Source organism: Squalius cephalus (genome assembly GCF_949319135.1).
Source record: "Squalius cephalus genome assembly, chromosome: 11".
NCBI classification, from domain to species: domain Eukaryota; kingdom Metazoa; phylum Chordata; class Actinopteri; order Cypriniformes; family Leuciscidae; genus Squalius; species Squalius cephalus.
Genome location: NC_137132.1, coordinates 19771557 through 19792165, shown reverse-complemented (window position 1 = coordinate 19792165; position 20609 = coordinate 19771557). Strand labels below are relative to the sequence as shown.

Genomic DNA, 20609 nt, shown 5'->3' with positions numbered 1-20609 from the left:
AATATAAAAATTTTAAGTACAATCAACTTGGATGTTTAAGTCATTTTAACTTAAATTACATTAAACTTGAAATGAGTCTTAAAATTAGTTGACATAAAAAAAAGTTGAAAATTGAGAGAGTTTCTGTATCTTGGGGGATACAGTCATTTAACAGGCTGTAGGGGGAAGGGCCATGGGGGGAGGGGCATTATGTGGTTGCAGTTGATGAGAAACACTGATGGGGTGATGGGTCATGTAATCAGGTCATGTGACTTTATGCCAACATTCCAAACATTTGTATCAATATCCAAAATGGCAGCATACGTGGACAAAGACACTGGCCATGAGGTAAGTGTTTTTATATTTTTCACGATTATGATATTTTAGAGTGATTTTGTTTTAGAAAATAGTTTTTTAAGGATAGTTTTACATGTTCTTGTGGATATTTTTAAAATAATCTTCTCACAACTTTGATTATCAGGCATTGAATGCCTGTATCCTGGGGGATACATTGCCCATATAAGGGTATTTAACAGGGCTGATCACTCACAGATATTCTTATGTTTTGAGGCCTGTTCTCTACAGATATTGAATAGGATAAAGGTTTTTAAATTTGCCAGGATGGGCAGACATCCATCATGTGTCAGAAGTGCAAAGTGAGGCTTTGCCTGGTCACTGGACAAAATGCTCGCAACTATTTTCTCAGCTTCCATTGCCCATAGAATATATCTGGTGTGGGGCACCACAGGGAAGATGGTAGAATTAAAAAAAACAAAACAGGAAAAAGGTGTTTTAAAAATCGGCACATGAACTGTTTAAAAAGTTATAAAATGTTAAATGTATATCCTACATAGGCAATGCATCTTTGGAGAAAAAGTTCATTTTTTTCCAATTTTTCTAATGTTGTATAGATAACATGAAAAAATGTAGCTAATTAATTGTTCATTAAATGTTTTAAAAGTTGTCATATGAACTATAATAAAAAAGAATACATTGCAAAATGTTACCCTAAATGGGCAATGTATCTCGGGAGATCCAGAGTGTAACTTAGAAAATAAAGGTCATATTTTGGAAAAAAATGCATGAACTGTGTCATTTTAGTCTAGATACATACAAAAATAGCAATGAATCATTTTTCCATAAAATTTATTTATGCTTGCCCCTTTAAGGGTTAAAGCAATGTAAAAACATATGCTGTCATAACTAATTGATCATAGAATTTTTTTTACAGTGCAATCGAGCAAATGAAATATTGTATATATCACGCATATATACTGTATTTGTTATATCCAAGTAAGTATACATAAGTATATATCCAACTTTACGAGTTGGGCGATAGTTACACTTAGAAAATAGAAAAAATTATGTCGCCTCTCTGCAGCATCAAACCGTCTGTGTAAATGCATCTTCAGCAAAGGAAACAAACAGTTCAGAGCTCAAGTTCTCACAGTAAGCCATGTAATACAATGAGAACATGGATCTGTTCAAAGAGGAAGATTCCACTCAGCTGTTCCACAGTAGTTTCTTCACATGCAGACACATGTGCCTCACTGGCCAGCATTATAACAGCATGTGGTCAATGCAGTCCGCCACCGCTGGGGTCCAGTCAGATCAATGTCCACAGTCCACTCACTCACACACACACACACACACACACACACACACTCTCTCATCCGCACGTACTGGAGGAACATCAATAATCTGGATTCACGAGCGGTGCGTCATAAATATGAACCATAACTGATGGGTTTTCTAGAAACGCTACAACCTAGGCAAGAAAATTGAATCAACCCTGATCTTCGCTCACCCTGCAATCTTCCACTAAAAGAGCCTGTTGATCATTACCTGGTTCTTTCATTTGTCAGTTTGTTTAGAGCTGTTGTCTCCATCTCCTTTAATCTCTTGGCAGTTTAGTGTTTGAGAGCCATTGCGCCTTCTAATTGGTTCACTTTCTGGGGTTGCCTTGGTAACCCTCTTTGGAAATGTTCTTTGGAGTTCTGCCATAAGGTTTGGTTGGATGAACATATGTATATATAGCATTAACCGAAAATGACAGCAATTTCACATAAGGTTTCACATCTTATCAACCTGTTCTTTTCCCTGCAATGATATAACCAGATTTTATAGGACTTAAAAATTAGCATATGGCACTGCAATGTTTGACAGCCAGCTAGAGGTGTGACTTCCCTCTGAAAAGAAATCCATCAGCTTGTAGTTTAATTCAAGTGTATATGCCAACAAACCCAATGTAAGATGGGCTGTACATGTTAGCAAAGAAAAAAAAAGTGTTTGTTTAATCAATAAAATATATATTTTACAATATACTATATTTATATATTGTATGCTATCTATTATACCATTAGTATATTATACCATATATTTAATAATATCTACATTACAATATACTAAATATTTTTAAAAGAAAGCATATCTATTTACTTTAGCTTTTAACTCGCAAGTGATGTTATGAAATATTCTATGTATTATTTTTTCTTATTTTAAATGTATGTACACTTGTGTTGTGTATTTTATGTGTACTAATTTTATTCATGTTATATAAAAATTGTGTTTTTTTGTTTTTTTATTTGTATTTGCATTAATGTGAATACAAATATATTAATAAATTGTTTAAATTATAAATGTATGTTTGTTTATGAATATTTAATATGTAAATATATATCATTCAATATAATATTTATTTATATATTTATTTCATATATTATTAATTAAAAAGTAAATTTTAATTTTAAAATAAAAAATGCATTATTTTGATGTATATTATAAATAAATAAATAACAAATAGGTTACTTTAATTATACATTATAAATTAAAATGTATCAATTATAACAGTAAATTAATACAATTAAATTAATGTGCTTATTGTAATGGATTTATTTTGTAAATTAACTGAATTTCTTGTATGAAAGGTGCTATACAAATAAAGTTTTTTATTATCATTATTATTATTATTATTATTATTATTAAAATAGGATAAATGAAAGGTGATAAAGGTGCATAAAATGCATCTTAATAACCATCACCAAATAACCTAGTAAACAATCCTAAGGTCACTTTATTGTGAAATTGTTGTAACACTGGTCTCCGATGCATTAAAACAATATTTAGTTTCATGCATTCTTTTTTGGACTCTGAGATCAGATGTCGCCGATCTGCTCATAAAAGCAATCTGATCTAGAGCAGTGATCAGAAACTGATAATATAAATCACCAAGGAAAAGAGAGCTTACCTATGTAAGACCAGAACTCCACTCTCTGTAAATGCTGAATTGATGTTAAAACAACCCTGTTTTTTATTGCTTTGAACTGTGCTGCTGGTCTGACTGGTGCAGCAAGGACTTGTGAACTTTAATATTATATAACGAGAGGACACGCACACACACACACACACACACACACACACAAACATACAAGAAAAACAGGCCTGCAGCGTACAATCCTACCCTAAAATAATTCGCTTGTTTTATGTAAAGCAACATCAGGCCAGATTACCCTGGCGGCACCTCTAATGTTGATCACAATTCTGATCAGACATTGCAGGCGACAGCTGACTCACTCAGGCGGAATTAGGGAATGAACCAGTCCGTGTTAAGTCCTCTGTCCACACCCATCTGCGGTGATAGTGAAAACGCGAAACTCAATACCGTAATTACTGTGATTCCCCTGGCGTGACACAGCTGTCCGCTCCTGTGCTGTTTCTGCTGACAAACATCCATTAGCTGCTGATGTCTCCGAGGCCTTGATACAAAAGCCTTGTTCAATTATTTTGAGAACATTTTTTTAAAACTAACAGCTCAATAAAATCTTGAACTATAGAGTCAACATAAGTGATCTGCTAATGGGGCCAACAAGGGACATCCATCCAGCAGTCTGTCAGACTCCTAATGTTTCACTAAAGTGACAGACAGTATACGTGAGTTGAGCAATAATCATCCAGAGAAATACAAAGCTGAACTGATCCATATTAATGCATACACATTGTAAATGAGTAAACTATAGGCTACTTCACTCGGGAGAGTAACATCTATAGCTTGGAGGCAGGCAAACAGAAGTCTGAAGTTTTCCTTTCTCATGAAAACAGGCTGGCTAAAAACAACAAAGGTTAAAATTTGAAATCATTTATGTGTATTTTGGGTGCATTACAAAATCTTATAACTGACCACAAAACAACGCATTCAAATATCTTGTTCAGGGGTTCAGGGATAGCCATATATGAAACATACCCCTCTATATATACAGTTGTAATCGAAATTATTCAACCCCTGTTGCAAATCATGTTTAATGGCAAACTTTACAGACTTTCAGCTGTTTGCAATGAACAAATCAAACAAAAGTAAGTGAAATAGCTCAACACAACAAATATTTCAAGTGGTTTCCGCAAATTCAACTGAAAATGCAACTTTTAATGACTTCTGCAGTCTCAAAATTATTCAACCCCTGAAAAGAATCCTTCACATCAGCACAAATCTGCAAAACAGGTGTTGTCTCAAGCACACCTGATGCAACTAATCAAGGGCTTAATTAGTTACACCAGGTGTGCGTGAGCCAGAACACATTAAAGGGACAGTTCACCCAAAAATGAAAATTACCCCATGATGGTGTATATGACATTATTCTTTCAGAAGAACACAATCAGAGTTATTTTTTTTTTTAAATTAAAAATGCCCTCGGAAGAGTTTCAAGCTTTATAATGGCAGTGAATGGCCGTTTCTGTTTTTTGAAGTCCATCAACGTGCACCCATCCATGATAAAAGTGCTCCACACAGCTCTGGGGGGGGTTAATAAAGGCCTTCTGAATAAAGTGTAAGGCCATTCGTGTAAGAAAAATATCCATATTTAAAACTTTATCGACTAAAATAACTAGCTTCTGGCAGACAGCCGTACGCATCGATTTACAACGAAAGAGTAACCCTTGAGCTGACGCACAACGTAATGATGAACGCGGAAGTGCAGAGGATGGAGCAAAACAAAACACCAGTCACGAATTATCTTTGTATACTTAATTACGAATTAAGTCTAAAACGTCAATTTTTAAAGAGAAATGTTGGAGAAGCTTGAGTTTGTTGCCCAGCCCTGTTTGTTTGAACCGCGAGAGGCGTCTAAACTTACGATTAGAGCTGAAACAACTAATCGATTTAATCGATTAAAATCGATTATTAAAATAGTTGTCAACTAATTTAGTCATCGATTAGTTGCTAAATAACTTTTATTTGCCGTAAGCGGCTCATTTCGTGCATATTTTAAATCTGCGGTGACCAAAGTGTGGCAGTAATGAGCCACCGGAGGTTTTACTCAGCCAGTACAGCAGGAGAAGTAGCGAATAGCCAATTGCTGGCCTTGTTTTATGTCACGTGCTTCCCGCACAGCGTCTCTGCAGCATTCAGCGAGATGGCAGCTCGAGAAAGAAAAAGAAAAAAGCGGAAGATGAAACTAATCGAACGAAGCAGCATTCGGCAGTTTAGGATATCGCACAAGAATTGTCAACAAAGAAAACATTTCATCACTGGAGAGGTTTTTTTTTTTTCCGACACCATCGTATCAATTGATTTTGATTAATATGCGCGAGGGAGAGAGAGAGAGCAAGACAGCGCTTGGGTGAGTGCGCGCGCGCGCGGCCAGGGCTCTCTGTTAAACCGACAGGACTTGTCACAAGCAAATGATACACTTTAACTCTATGATGGTTAAACTCTGCAATTCATTATTTTTACTCAGAACTAATGTTTTGGTAGGAACGAAAGTTTACCATAAATTTACCAAAAAAAGCTACTTTCAACTTTCTGATTGATTTCACAGCATATAAAGCTGTTTCCCAGGTATAAGCTGTGTGTTTACAGGAAAAAATAAAATAAAATGCAATTTACTGCAACTGTATTCTTTATTCTTATTCTTCGTGAAAATATGTTCTGCAAGATTCCTTAATAAGCTTTGTTCGGGATGTTAAACTACTTTACTTTAGGAGCCCTAAGGACTGCCATGGTGAAAACATTTGAAATCTCCTTTGTGAAATTTGCTAGAGTACCTATGGGTCAGTGTTTTGATTGCAGAAGAGTTCGACAAAGGATTACTAACACATAATAAAACACAACTCCAAGTATGTTTTTGATGAGGATATGACAATGCAAAATGGTTAAAATCTCTAAAAAGTCTATGTTGAATGATAAAGACCCTTTGTTAATAATTTACTTGGGGAAAAAATGGCTAAAACTAAAATATAAGTACATAAACCGATTAATCGATTAATCGTAAAAATAATCGTCCGATTAATCGATTATCAAAATAATCGTTAGTTGCAGCCCTACTTACGATACTCCTACATCCTACGTCATACATGCGCCACTGGTCACTCTTGTGGCGCAAGTCGACTTGCAGCAGTGTGAACATTACAGTTATTTTTCATTAAAGTCTAAATCCAACAGCCAACTTGTTTGTTGGCATTTGTCTGTGTGGTGTGAATTGGCCTTCAAGCACACCTGAATCAACTAATCAAGGGCTTCACTAGTTGTACCAGGTGTGCTTGAGCTAGAACACATGAAATATCTGAACTGTCTAGGTTTGTTGAGTGCCACGTTTGACTGTACAGTATGTTACAAATATGGCTAAGTCAAAAGAATGGTCCAAAAAGTTAAGAGACGATATCATCGCCCTTCACAAACAAGGAACAGGATACAAAAAGGTAGTGAAGGAACTAAATGTTATAGTGAAGGAACTAGAGACACCGTTGGAAGCATAGTTCGCAAGTTAAAGGAACAGTGGTGACACTTCCTGGACAGGGTAGAAAAAGGAAGCTATCAACGACTGTAACCAGATTTCTGAGAAGGCAGGTTCAGAAAAACCCTCGAGTGACTGCAAAAGACCTGCAGCAAGACTTGGTGGCAACAGGCACTGAGGTTTCAGCTTCCACAGTAAGTCACTTACTAAACGCATGGCAGAACTCCAACTACACCACTACTGACCCAAAAGGACAAGAAAAGTCTTTAAAATCATATAAATAAGCCACAGAAGTTTTGGGATTCTGTTCTATGGAGCGATGAAACAAAACTGGAACTTTTCGGCCCTATGGATCAGCTGTATATCTGGAGGAAGAAGAATGAAGAATGAAGCTCAAAATAAAACTCTGTCTACAGGTAAGCATGGTGGTGCCTTGTGATGTTCTGGGGCTGATTTGAATCCTCTGGCAATGGAAACATGCAGCGTGTGGAAGGCCAGATGGATTCATTGAAGTATCCTGAAGAAATCCTGGACGATTATACAGTGGCCATCAGTCACCTGTCTTGAACCCCATAGAAAATCAGCGGTTGCAGCACACAAACCCAAGAATATTACTGTACTGGAGGCCATTTCTAATGAGGAATGGGCTAAGATTCCTCAGAAACGCTGCCAGAAGCTGGTGTCTGGTTATACATCTAGTTTCCAGCAGGTCATAACAGCAAAAGGGTATTCTACGAAGTAGTAAATATACTTGCCATGAAGGGGTTACATTTTTTTGAGACTGGTCATTAAAAGTTGCATTTTCAACTGAATTTGGGGAAACCTCTTGAAACATTTGTTCTGTTGAGCTATTTCAAGTACTTTTGTTTGATTTGTTCATTGCAAACAGCTGAAAGTCTGTACATTTTGTCATTAAACCTGATTTGCAATGGGGGTTGAATAATTTTGATTGCAAAATAAACTACCGTTCAAAAGTTTGGATCAGTATGTTTTTTAAATGTTTTTGAAAGTCTCTCATGCTCACCAAGGTTGCAAGGTTTCATTTGATCAAAAATAACATTAAAAGTAATATTGTGCAACATTAACTGTTAACTGAAAAAATAACTGTTTTCTATTTTAATACATTTCAAACTGAAGTTTATTCCTGTGATGGCATGTCTTCTCTTCAGTGTCACATGATCCGTCAAAAATCATTCTAATATGCTGGTTTTGGTGCTCAAAAAACATTTTGTATCATTATCAATTTTGAAGACATTTGTGCTGCTTAATATTTTGTGAAAACCGTTATACTTTTTTTACATGATTCTTTGATGAATAGAAAGTTCAAAAGTGCATTATTTATTTCAAATAGAAATATTTAGTAGCCTAACATTATAAATGACTCTAATGTTACTTTTGATTAGTTTAATGTAGCCTTGCTAAATAAACGTGGGCTAATCATTTCTTTAAAAATATCTCCTATTGCAATACAATATAGTAAACAATGTTCATAATTGCCATTGTAAAGAATAGGGATGGATCATAGGGTAACTTAGTGTTTAATTGCACTGATCCGGTCAAAAGTTTGGAAACATTACTATCTTCAATGTTTTTGAAAGAAGTATCTTATGCTCACCAGGGCTGCATTAATTTGATCAAAAATACAGAAAAAAAAGTTATATTGTGAAATATTATTACAATTTAAAATAATGGTTTTCTATTTTAATATACTTTAAAATATCATTTATTTCTGTGACGCAAAGCTGAATTTTCATCAGCCATTACTCCAGTCAGATCCTTCAAAAATCATTCTAATATGCTGATTTATTATAAATATTGGAAATATTTTTGGGGGGGAATTTGTGATACTTTTTCAGGATTTATGAATAAATCTTTTAATCTATTAATTACCTTAAAAAATTATTTTTTTTAATTACTGACCCCAAACTTTCAAACAGTAGTAGGCCTATATATTATTACAAAAGATTTCTATTTTAAATAAATGCTCTTCTTTTTTAACTTTTTATTCATCAAATAATCTTGAAAAAAATCACAGGTTATAAAAAATGATTAAAGGACAAGTTCACTTTTAAAATGAAAATTCTGTCATCATATACTCACCCTCATGTTGTTTCAAAGCTGTATGAATTTCTTTCTTATGCTGAACAGAAAGGAAGATATTTAGAAGAATATCAGTAACCAGACAGTTTTTGGGTCCCAATGACTTCCATAGTAGGAAAAAAATATACTATGGAAGTCATTGGGACCCAAAAACTGTCTGGTTACTGATATTCTTCTAAATATCTTCCTTTCTGTTCAGCATAAGAAAGAAATTCATACAGGTTTGAAACAACATGAGGGTGAGTATATGATGACAGAATTTTCATTTTAAAAGTGAACTTCTCCTTTAAGCAGTAAAACTGTTTGAAGCATTGATAATAAATCAGCATATTAGAATTATTTCTGAAGGATCATTTGTTTTACTGACAATTATGGTATTCATTTTTATATTTTACTAATTTACAGAAATATAGTTACAATACTGTAACCATGGTAATGAGCCATCCTATAAATACCTGTGGTTGGCTAATGCAACAATCACAGGACTTTGCAGGAGTTATGGCTACAAGATGAGACATACATTGCAACTAGATGTCATGTCAAGTGAAGTGAAGTGTTGACTGTTTTTCACCACAACAACACAAGGCAATATGAAAGTTGTACTGTTAGAAATCAAGAGCATTTAAGCGAGAAGATGTTATTTACGACACCTGTTAAGTTTCGGTTCTAGTTTCGGTTCAGAGTAAGTGAAATCAACAGCCCCGACACAATAACTCAGTCAACTCTCTCTCTAGTAGCCTATAGTCTAACTATGGACACTGAAGAACTGATTCTGTGTACTCACTGGTGAGTGTTTTACAATGTATTGTAAACATATAGCATAGAGATTTAAGATCGTCAATTTATGTTCATTGCCAATGCAAACAAATGATATAACATGTTCGTCGAGTTTTAGACGATATTATCACGACAAATTTGTCTCTGTCAACAGTAGCAACCGCATTAAAAACGATAACAAAACCAAAAAAAAAACCATTCTACTTATTTAGTACACAACAATAATGACTTTTTCTTCATGGTGTTAATATGTGGCCTAACTTTAACAAATTGAAACCATTTCCATGGGGGCAAGGCCAGCTATGGCTGATAGCTGAGAGAAACTTAATTTAGCCTGTTAGCTATTAACTTGATATAACGTTAGTTCATCCAAAAATGCTGGCATCATACTCACCCTCACCCTCATGTCCTTCTTAAACCGTATGACTTTCTTTCTTCCGTGGATCACAACATTTGGATTTTGGAAAGGTATCCAACGTGACTGGAGCTTTTATGAAAAAAAATAACACAAACGCATAATATGCTACGTATTACAGAAGTAGGCTATGACTCGTGCTCCATTCAAATCACACGAAGCTATATGATAGCTTTATGCGAGAAACGAGCCGATTTAAGTTATTTACAACTCTAAACCTCTAATGAGCTCTTAAAGCTGTGACTGGTTCATTGAGTCAGTGTTGAACTGAAGAATCGGATCATTCTGATTCGCGAACAAATCATTCAGATCCGTTCTCTTTTTATTGAAATTACAATTTTATATAAAAAAATCATTCATACATCACATCAGTTATCCTTTTCCATTAAGTCCTGTTCAGACCTGGTTCAGACATCTATGATTCAGACCTTTTTTTTTATGAACTCGATCAACCGATTCATTCATTCAAGGCCCCATGCATAGCTGTGAATTTTTTTAAAAAAAATTTTTTTTTTTTTGACATCCCAAGTCGCTATTCACTTTGATAATAAAGTGATTATACATACATATATATATATATATATATATATATATATATATATATATATATATATATATATATATATATATATAAATAAAGAGTGCTTAGGATATTCTTCTATTCAAAAGCTACAGGAAAGGACAGCTGATGGTCCAAACAAATGAAGTGACGCAAACTCTGTCTAAAAGTTATGCTTAGAAAGGTGCAAATCTTATGTGAAATGTTCTGCCTTTGTCAGCTAATTTAATATACTTTACAGTAGATCTTTATTAGTTTAGAGTTTTTTTTTTTTTAAAGTACAACTGCGTTTTTTTTTATCATCTTTAGTAATGTAGATTTACAAGGAACAAAGTGGACAAATAAGCATGCTTGATATATTAAAACATTTGAGTATCATCAATTATTTTAAGTAATTCATTAATAAGACACTTATTTTTGAAGAAAACCATTCATTCCAATACAGGTCATTTTGACTCACTTTATGCATTCTAGGGTTAAGAAAACATGTACAATCCCAGTGTTTCCATCCTCCAGTCTCTGTAAAGTGTCTCTTTTAATGTTTTTATGCAGCAATAAAGAGGTGGCAAAGGCAAACTATGACCTCCACGAACCACACTGTAAGAGGTTTCTGTGTAAATGCCCTGACTGCAATGACACTATCCCTCGAGATCAACTGGAGGAGCATAAAACCGAACAGCACGCACAGGTCACAACCACACCACTCAACACATGGTTGACATTCTGATCTATGCTCCTTTTTACAAGATCTTAGCCCTGTTTGTCACACACACACAAAACAAGATTTTTGATGCATTTTCCTACTGAAAGTTTTCCACTTGACTTGCTTTTTACTCATCATTGCAATCTCCCACCTCTAAAACACTGTTGGTGGTCTCATTTTCATCATGTCTCACAGGTAAAATGTAAGATGTGCAATAAAAAGATGGAGCGAAGGCATTTGTTGGACCACGAGGTGAATATTTCATCCGACACCTATTCAAGCTGATGAGCTCCGGGTGTTTTTTTCACTTATCCCTTTGTTCTTTCTGTCTTTCAGAAAGACGAGTGCTCCGAAAGGCCTCAGATCTGTGAGTTTTGTCAGCTCGAGCTTCCTCTGAGCAATCTGAAAGAGCACAGAGTGTCCTGTGGGAGTCGGACCGAGCTCTGCTCCGACTGTGGCCGTTATGTCAAACTGATGGACCAGCTTGATCACGCTCAGATCTGCTCAACTACCACTCCAACAACATCAAAGGACCTTGTCTCCGAAGATGATGCATCTGACACTGACGGTTAGTTCATCAAGACACAATCGGTTTTAAACATTATGGATATGTTATAGGTCTTAGTATTGCCAAGTTCTGGGTATTTTCATTGTGAAAAACTGATTTAGCATATCTGTTATCTCCAGAGCCGTCCATGTTGCAATGTCAGAATTGTCTGAGATACATTTCCTCAGACACACTGAAGGATCACCAGGTAAAATAAGGAAATAAATAAGATATTACATAAATATGAAAATCTCTTTTTTTTTAACGCAGAAAATCTTTTATTATTTCTTTTTACTAGCTGCGTTGCAAACAGATTTTACAGAATGCAGACGACGAGGATGATGACTCGGATGATGACTCGGATGAAAATTTCAAAGCTGGAAATGCCAGTGCTCCAGATTTCTCCTTCTCAACATTGCAAAAGACAAAGAGAGACAGAGACATTGACATGGACCTGGATAAGATAAGCAGCTGTCCGCTCTGTCATCTGGCTCTTCCTGTAAAGACACTCGAGTGGCATGAGGTACTAATGATGAGTGTTGTACATAATGATATTTTAAACTTGTGCGGTCTCAACAACAGTCAACAATCTGAACAGTCGTTTTGTTGTTGATTTAATAAATTAGTACATTTATTATACCAAAATGAATACACTACCGTTGATAAGTTTGGGGTCATTAAGATTTTTTGAAAGAAGTCTCTTGCTCACTAAGGCTGCATTTTTTTAATTAAAATACAGTAAAAATATTGTGAAATATTATTACAATTTAAAATAACTGTTTTTTTTTATTCTATTATATTTCAAAATGTTTAATCCTGTGCTGGCAAAGCTGAATTTTCAGCATCATTTTTGATTGATTTATTGTATCCTTGCTGAATAAAATTATATATACATTTTATATACATCTTTTTTTTAGAAAAGTGACCCCAAACTTTTCAACAATACTGTAAATGATGTACATTTGAGCCTGTACTGTTATTCTACTCTAATATATACAATATTTACTGATGATTGATTATATATTTATATAGGTATTTATATTGTGTTTTAATTTTTTTATAGAAAAAATGTGAATTATACAAACATCTAAACCTGGCATGATGGCTGGTGAAAGCAAAGCTAAATGTGTAAGTATACAAATAATACATTATGAATCACCAGTATAACTTTGCAATGCAACTGATGCCATCCATGAATTGTAATAAATGTATGAATTATCTTACAGGGTTGCTGGAAACTGCAAACTCATCAATCATCACAAATAATAATATAGAAAATTTAGTTGTGGAAATAACATACTTAAATATTTAGAAGATACAGTAACTAAATTTTAAAAAAGTGTACGGTGCTTCTGTTGTCTGATTTTAATTTGATAATAATGACACTTTAAAAAGAGACTTATTCGGCCCAGTGAAGCCAAAATAATGCAAAAAGTTTTGCGTTGAGTGCAGATACTTTATTTTCTGACTACTGACTTTTAACCCTTTTTATGATTATTATTTGTTTAAAACTTCCTGCATGTTAAATCTGGACTAATCTTGTGTAGTAAAAAAATAAGATAACATAAGACAACCAAACTATTTGTTTGAAGTGCATGAAAAGATTTTGTGTGCAATGTATTCTAGACTTTAAGTTATTTCCTTTGTATGAAATGCATTGAGGATCGAGCTCTACCAGATGAAGTTTGTGAAAATCAGGAGAAACGGGGAAGACCACAAGATGGCAGTTTTGGTCAGGAGGGCCTTTTCTTAATATTCCTATCTTACTATATATTTTAATAAACATTACTTAATTGATGTATTTAACTGAAGTTAAATATATTCATAAAAATGTATTTTAATGGTCTATTTGTTGATTTATTGATTTCTCCCCCCACTTGTTCAATGCACTTGGCAACAAAAGTGCAACAATGACATCTAGTGGAAATTTACGTATTCCTTAGTGAGAAACCAGTGTTGAAAGTGCAGATGTTGTTTAGTCAAAATCTCTTCTCTTCAAGGAACTTCAACTGTTTTTTTTTTTTTCTCATCTGTTGACAAAACAGATTATACAAAGTAGATTATCTAAATAACCTTCCTCTCACTTTATAAAGCTTCCACTGTTGAATTTAACATGTTAAAAATTGATGGACTACACTGACTGATAACACTTTCCCACAGTTATCAACTTCGCAAATCTATTAAAATGTTTAATATTCAGACATCCCACCCAGTGCTGGGTAATTTGATGTAATCTGGATTGTATAATCAGATTCCAAAAAATAATATTACTCATTCTTATATGAATATATAAGATATTCATATAATAGATGCTCTCTATTATAGGAATATATAAGAACATGCTTAATCAGACTACAGTTACTTTTTTATTGATGAATGGCAGTAAATCAATTACAATTTATTGATTCTCCCTTTCATGTTTCAGAAAATCATTCAGAAAGTCCTCTAGATTTATGAAATTGCATGTAGGCCTATTGCTGTCTTTGGAAGGCATTTTTATTAAAATTTATTTAATTATTAACTTTTCATTAAACTTGCGAACCCCCTGCAGTTCAATGTTATAAATGAGGTAGGTCAAAAGTAATCAAAAAGTAATCAGATTACATTAAATGTGCTAACTACAATTTTTGTCATGTAATTTGGAATAAGTAACGGACTACAATCAGTGGAGCCCTACACTGACACCTAGAGTAAAACATTACACTATTAAAGGGTTAGTTCACCCAAAAATGAAAATTCTGTAAGTAATTACTCACCCTCATGTTTTTCCAACCCCATAAGACTTTCTCTCATCTTCAGAACACAAATTAACATATTTTTGATGAAATCTGAGAGCTGTCTAACTCCTTCATAGGCTTCTAGGTAATTGCATCTGCCAGCCCAGAAAAGTTAGTAAAGACATTGTTAAAATAGTCCAAGTGACTACAGTGGCTCAACCTTAAGTTTATCAAGCGACGAGAATACTTTTTGTGTATAGTACAAATAAAATAAAATAGCCAAAACCCATTTTCCCACTTTTCCTGATTGCCTGTTACACTTAATCGGAAGGAGCAAAACACAATACTGATTTTTAAAGTAATATTTCAAATAATTTTATTTTCTTTGACATTGGGTTTTAAAGTAGGAGACATCTTTTAACAGTGTGCTGACTTTTCATTTCTGGGAGATCAAACACAGGTCCATAGGAGCTACATCTAAGATAATGTGCCTTCAATCACAATTCAAAATTGCATCTGGAGGAAAAATAAAACACACACTAAGGAGTCTTTGGAAATTCAAGTGAAGAAAAACTACTAATAACAGATAATGCACATTGGCTAACCGATTAAAACATTTACAGCAGGTCTGTCAAGCAATGCTTGAGCCAGAAACTGATTTAAAAGAATTTCAGAATAACAAACCCAAATAAAGAAGACTGTAAAATCAGATTACATAAATTAAAATCACCCAACTTCATGGCCACTTTGCAATATGTTAAAAAGCACCACAAATATATTTATCTTAAATTACCAGTCAATTTTTAAGTACATTTTGCCTCTTATATTACCTGTATAACAGCACATAATTGGTCCAAACAGTCTATGAGACCCAGTCATCTACTGAAAATATCATTCAGTATATATGAGGAACTCTACAAAGAACCTATTTCAGCTCACAATGCTTCTCCATTTTGGTTATTATGTTATAAACAGGGAAAACGTTTTAGTCCTGTCAGCTCTCAATATATAAGATATTTAAAGATTGCCATATACTCTAGTGTCACAATATCCTCAGCTTATTGTATTTTCTGTGCTATTAGCATTCACTGCTTATGTAACTTGCTCCCAGTTGTAGCAGTCGATAGCGTCGTGGTGTTCAGAAGCTACGGATGTCCGTTGAACTTGTCCTGCAGGAGAGTCAAGGCGTTGGAGGAGAAGTCACGTAGGACGTGGAGTGTTTCACGCTGCAGTTGTAAGGTGTCACGTGAATACTGCTGCTGGGTGTGGACCAATTTCTGCACCGACTCCGCAAGCGACTCCAGCGAGCGAGACAGCGACCCTATCAGCAGTGTGGTGCCCTGCTGTTCCTGCAGGCTGAGTGAGGCACTCTGGGATAAACGTTCCTGCAGACTGCGGGGTTCCACGGAAGCAGGTGGGGGAGGGATTCGAACAGGAGCTGAACGTGATGATGAGGCGGCCCCAGAAGGTGCAATAAATGTCGAGGTCCTGGCAGATGAAGGCCCGTTAAATGTGTTTTGATTAGGTTTTTCTCGAACTTGGTTCTTCTCAGCAATGGGACGGCTAAGGAATCCAGGGATAACAACAGGATTCTGATTTGGTTGGTTTCCTGTTTCAATAAACTGCATGTTACCACCTGGAAGGAACAGAAACATGTTCATGCTAATATAAGCATTAAAATAGAAACTGTCTTTTTATTTGGATGTGCAAAACATCAAGTACCAAAAAGAGTGTACAGGATAATGCTGTTCACAATGCACCATTTTCACAAAAAAAGTTGAAATTAAAAAAAATTTGATGTGGTGTGACCAATTTATTTATTTTTTAACAATAATATTCATTTTTTCCATTATACATGAAAAACATATACGATGACATTATTTATCTACAATAAACAAGAACATTATTTTTTACATTAACATTCATTTTTTAATGCAATACATTTTTTCAAAAAATAAAGTTTAAAATATATGAAGACTTCAGATGCAAAAGCCTCTAAGTGCCATCTGAAATTGTCTTCTAGAATGATTTTTATCAAGCTTGCATGTTTATGTTCAGTTATTTCACTTTAATGGCAATGAAAATTACCTATTAATTGTCATTAAAGTGAAATTAAAGGAAATTTCAGATGGCACTTAGAGGTTTTTGCATCTGAAGTCCTCATATTTCAATTCCCTTTCTTTTTTTTTCCCAAATATAATATTTATAAATAAAAATTCATCATGTTTTTAGGGAAATGCACCACATGGTGAATAAAAGTTTTTCAATTAAAAACCTGCTCATCATAAAAGAGATGTATTTCACTTTATGTACGAACTGCAATTTTTATGCATTTTTAAAACGTATGGCAAGTAGCTCTGCATTATTCCTTACCTTCCTTTTCTGACGTGTCAGTCTGGAGGTCTATAAGAGGCACTGCTGAATCTATCATTACAAAAACAAAATGACCAACTTATTATTTAAACATTTAGTAATGAATAACCTTGTAATTACACACTAAAAAAATGAACTCACCGCTAAACATCATGTGTGTGGGAAGCACCATATCTCCTTTGCTTGGGATACTAGTGTGGAAAGGAGGTGGCATTGGTAAACCAAACGAATGAGGCCTGCCATTTGCCATGTGTGAGGAGCTATGTGGTATCTCAGAGAGACCTGGAATGTCTTCGTCTTCGTCATCCATTTGGTCATCAATTGCCAAACTGCTCACGTTTTTGTTAGGGTTAGACATCTGAAGGATCTGGTGTACCATGGTTTCTATGGGTGACAGCTCTTGTGCGATTTGGGTAGCCGTGGCTCCCGATGCCCTCATGGCAGCCACCCTCCGTTTTGTGTCGCATTTGAGGTCTGCCCATTTCTTGATGACTTCGATAATTTCTCTGTGACACTCACTGACCTCATTGATACGTGCTGTCAGATCCGCCCAAGTGCGGTTTTTCAGATCCTTTGAAATGCCCCTGTTGAACTTTCCTGTTGAAGACATGCGTTCATTTAACCAGAATCCATCATGTATGCAAAGCATCATTTACATACTTTCAAATCGCTGTCAGGTCCTATTGCAATATGTGATACAAAAATAAAAAGGTATGTCTTACCAACTAGAATATGCCGTTTTTTCTGCACCTCGCTGAGCAGCAGTTCAACCTCCTGGAATGTGAACCGTGACTTCCTTTTCTTAAAGCGCATCAAAGCACCTCCTGGCCCTCTGTAAGGGTATGGCAGAAATTCCGACATCCTTCCTCCTTCGAAAACTTTCACTGTTACCAATCACAAACCAAATCAAACAGTGCTTCTAGACAGCATCCATCAGAAGGTTTCCATTAATTATATGGCTGAAATAATAAATAAAATAATCAAATTATTATTATTCATCCAAAAGCAGCATCATTTAACTCATTCATCCTCTTCAACCTGCCTTAAATGCAACTAACCTGTTCTTATTTCATCGCACTGTGTGTGTGTGTGTGTGTGTGTGTGTGTGTGTGTTATATATACTCATCAAGCCTGCATTTACTTGATTAAAAAAACTGTAATATTGTGAAATATCCTTACAATTTAAAATAATAGTTTTCTATTTTAATATACTTTAAAATATCATTTATTTCTGTGATGCAAAACTGAATTTTCAGCATCATTACTCCAGTCTTCAGTGTCACAAGATCCTTCAGATATCATTGTAATATGCTGATTTGATGTTAAAAAGAACAGCATTTATTCAAAATAGAAACTGTTTCTAACAATATAAATCTTTACTATCACTTTTTATAAATTTAACACATCCTTGCTGAGTAAAAGTATTCATTTCTTTCACAAAAAAAAAAAAAAAAAAAGACTGACCCCAAACTTTTGAAAGGTAGAGTATATTGTTACAAAAGATTTCTATTTTAAATAAATGCTGGGGTTTTTTTTTTTTTTGGTATTTTTATTCATCAAAGAATCCTGAAAAATTTAACCAGCACAGCTGTTTCCAACATTGATAACAAATCAGTATATTAGAATGATTTCACTGAAGACTGGAGTAATGGCTGATGAAAATTCAGCTTTGCATCACAGAAATAAAAATGTCACAATATTACTGTTTTACATACATACATACATGTACACACACGTCTACATCACATTAATGTAATATAGGCTATCATTTAATATCTGACCCTTTAAAACACACAACACAAGCAACATTCATCATACTAATTTCAGAGAGACAGTATATATATATATATATATATATATATATATATATATATATATATATATATGTGTGTGTGTGTGTGTGTGTGTGTGTGTGTGTGTGTGTGTGTGTGTGTGTGTGTGTGTGTGTGTGTGTGTGTGTGTGTGTGTGTCGATTTACTATCCCTCTGATTAATAATGTGATGACTGCTGCTTGTGTTCTGCTCTTTAAAAGGACAGAACAGCCACAGCCAGAGATTATTTGGAAAAGCACAGATTCACATTTTTCTAGGATCCTTTTACTTTAAATTAACTGTTACGACTAATTGCGGCGTGATCTCACACCGCCTCGCCGGTGTGCCCATATGCTTCCTGCTTCTTTGTTGTTGTCCTGCCTAATCGTCAGAGAGCAATAGGAACAGAGAGAATCGAGCGAACGCCATCACGGACACACGGCGTGTCTCTCGAGCGTTCAAATCTGCCATATCTGAAATATCTCGCGTACAGTATTCGCTCGTACACGTAAAGATAGATTCCATTTTCGTAATAAGCAAACATTCGTCCAGGAAACGCTAACGGATTTGTATTTTGTTTGTCGCTAGCCTGCCGAGTAGGAAAATGGACTACGCACGCATTTCGTAGACGTATTTACGAACGAATTTAGCGTCAAATCTAAACTGCGTACATCGGAACGGCGATAAACTTTCTTGCTATTGATATTAGTGATAGATTGGGTGGTAATTACCTACAGTGTGGTCGAATGTGTCCTAGGATTTGTCGGTGTAGTCTTGCCCGATAAACTTCGTAGGCAGTGATCCCCTGCGTCGCGCAGACTCAGCTCTACGTGTTTTTCCCCCTCCACAACGATAGTTCGCCAACATTCTATAGTAATCCTGCCCTGTGCCTGACTGTGTGGAAACATTCCTAACTACACACGAACACCCTGTGGCCCAGTCTAAGCATGTGAATGTGCAACTCACAATTAAATAAACGTAAATTTAAGTTGCATTTTATACACATACAAGTTGAATATATCGCGTAAAATATTTGTGGATTTTGTACGCTCCTCCACCCCCCACCCCACTCTGATATAGGCTGTTTAGTAACTTTCGAGGCTATACGGCGCTCCAACAGTTATAAAAAAAAATTGAAATATATAAAATTTTGATTTCCTTGTCTGATATTAATCACATATTTAAAGACATAGGTTTGACATTATTTAAAGACATATAATTTGATAAATGCACATCATAAGGGGCCATTCTTCCTAGTAAGAAATACTGGAATTAATTTAGGCCTTAATACATCTGAAGAGATTAAATTAGAAACATTAAATTGTGTTGCATCTCTTTTGTCTTTCTTCTGTGGTCCTCAGGTCGTAATCAATGGACTCATTGAGTATCATATGCATATCTAAGCAGAAGTTTGGAAGGCAAGAAAATGAAATTCAATATTTGAGTGTTTGTTTACAAAAATACCATTATTTAAACAGTTCAATGATGATGTGGCCATGCAATAACACGCCACCATCTTGAGGTTCTTTCTCAGACATGGGGAGTGGCATTGTAATTGCCTGCAGCAACCGGTAGGTGGGTGTAGTGAGAGTTCCTCAAATATGCCTGCATGAGTCTGGAAGAAAAGCTACGTTGAGATTTTTCTAACGGCTTAAAGGGATAGTTCGCCCTAAAATGAAAATTTGTTTTCCGAACCAACATTAGGCTACTTTCTTTCTTCCGTGGATCATAGAAGGAGATTAGTTAGGATAATGTTAGAGACTAAGTAACCAGTTTCATTGTATATAAAAGGATAAAATCTCAGTGAATGGTGACTGAGGCTGCCAATCCCTATCACAGAAGAAAAAAATCATAAAGGCTCTTAATCTAAGCAGTCTGGGGAACCTAAGCAAGTGGCCCATAT

At 35.0% G+C, this 20609-nt stretch overlaps 3 protein-coding genes across 8 annotated transcripts in view; 1 reads left to right on the top strand and 2 right to left on the bottom strand.

Moving 5' to 3' along the window:
• The window catches only part of rap1gap2a (RAP1 GTPase activating protein 2a), a 92648-nt gene extending 82383 nt beyond the window's left edge, over window positions 1-10265 (bottom strand). For 2 of the 6 annotated variants that reach the window (XM_079885822.1, XM_079885807.1), the window contains exon 1: window positions 9976-10265. Coding sequence is in view for 2 of the 6 variants with exons in the window: in XM_079885818.1 (XP_079741944.1) it covers window positions 1825-1868 (44 nt within the window). In the remaining 4 variants the exon portion in view is untranslated. Of the gene's footprint in view, window positions 1-1824; window positions 1900-3226; window positions 3304-9975 lie in introns of those variants that run through there. The other 4 variants (XM_079885818.1, XM_079885820.1, XM_079885823.1 and 1 more) reach the window with 3 other exon arrangements.
• xaf1 (XIAP associated factor 1) lies at window positions 9293-13651 on the top strand. The gene is made up of 8 exons (XM_079885829.1): window positions 9293-9590; window positions 11108-11243; window positions 11454-11510; window positions 11595-11826; window positions 11946-12013; window positions 12104-12328; window positions 12869-12933; window positions 13032-13651. Exons 1-7 carry the CDS (start codon window positions 9556-9558, stop codon window positions 12905-12907), a joined length of 792 nt encoding a protein of 263 aa, XP_079741955.1. The 5' UTR covers window positions 9293-9555; the 3' UTR covers window positions 12908-12933; window positions 13032-13651.
• A 1226-nt stretch (window positions 13652-14877) lies between these two features.
• LOC307166982 (uncharacterized protein) lies at window positions 14878-19660 on the bottom strand. The gene is given in 7 exon segments (XM_079885828.1): window positions 14878-16158; window positions 16896-16946; window positions 17037-17492; window positions 17618-17779; window positions 19438-19447; window positions 19450-19485; window positions 19487-19660. Coding segments are annotated over 7 exon segments (1293 nt in total). The 5' UTR covers window positions 19574-19660; the 3' UTR covers window positions 14878-15667.
• Window positions 19661-20609: the final 949 nt, after the last annotated feature.

What these genes read in the sequence shown, in the direction of transcription:
- xaf1 (XM_079885829.1), top strand. Translation starts at nt 9,556, where the DNA reads ATGGACACTGAAGAACTGATTCTGTGTACTCACTG. An exon ending in TGATGCATCTGACACTGACG is followed by an intron (nt 11,827 to 11,945) that starts GTTAGTTCATCA and finishes TGTTATCTCCAG; the next exon opens with AGCCGTCCATGTTGCAATGT. An exon ending in AGACACTCGAGTGGCATGAG is followed by an intron (nt 12,329 to 12,868) that starts GTACTAATGATG and finishes ATTTTTTTATAG; the next exon opens with AAAAAATGTGAATTATACAA.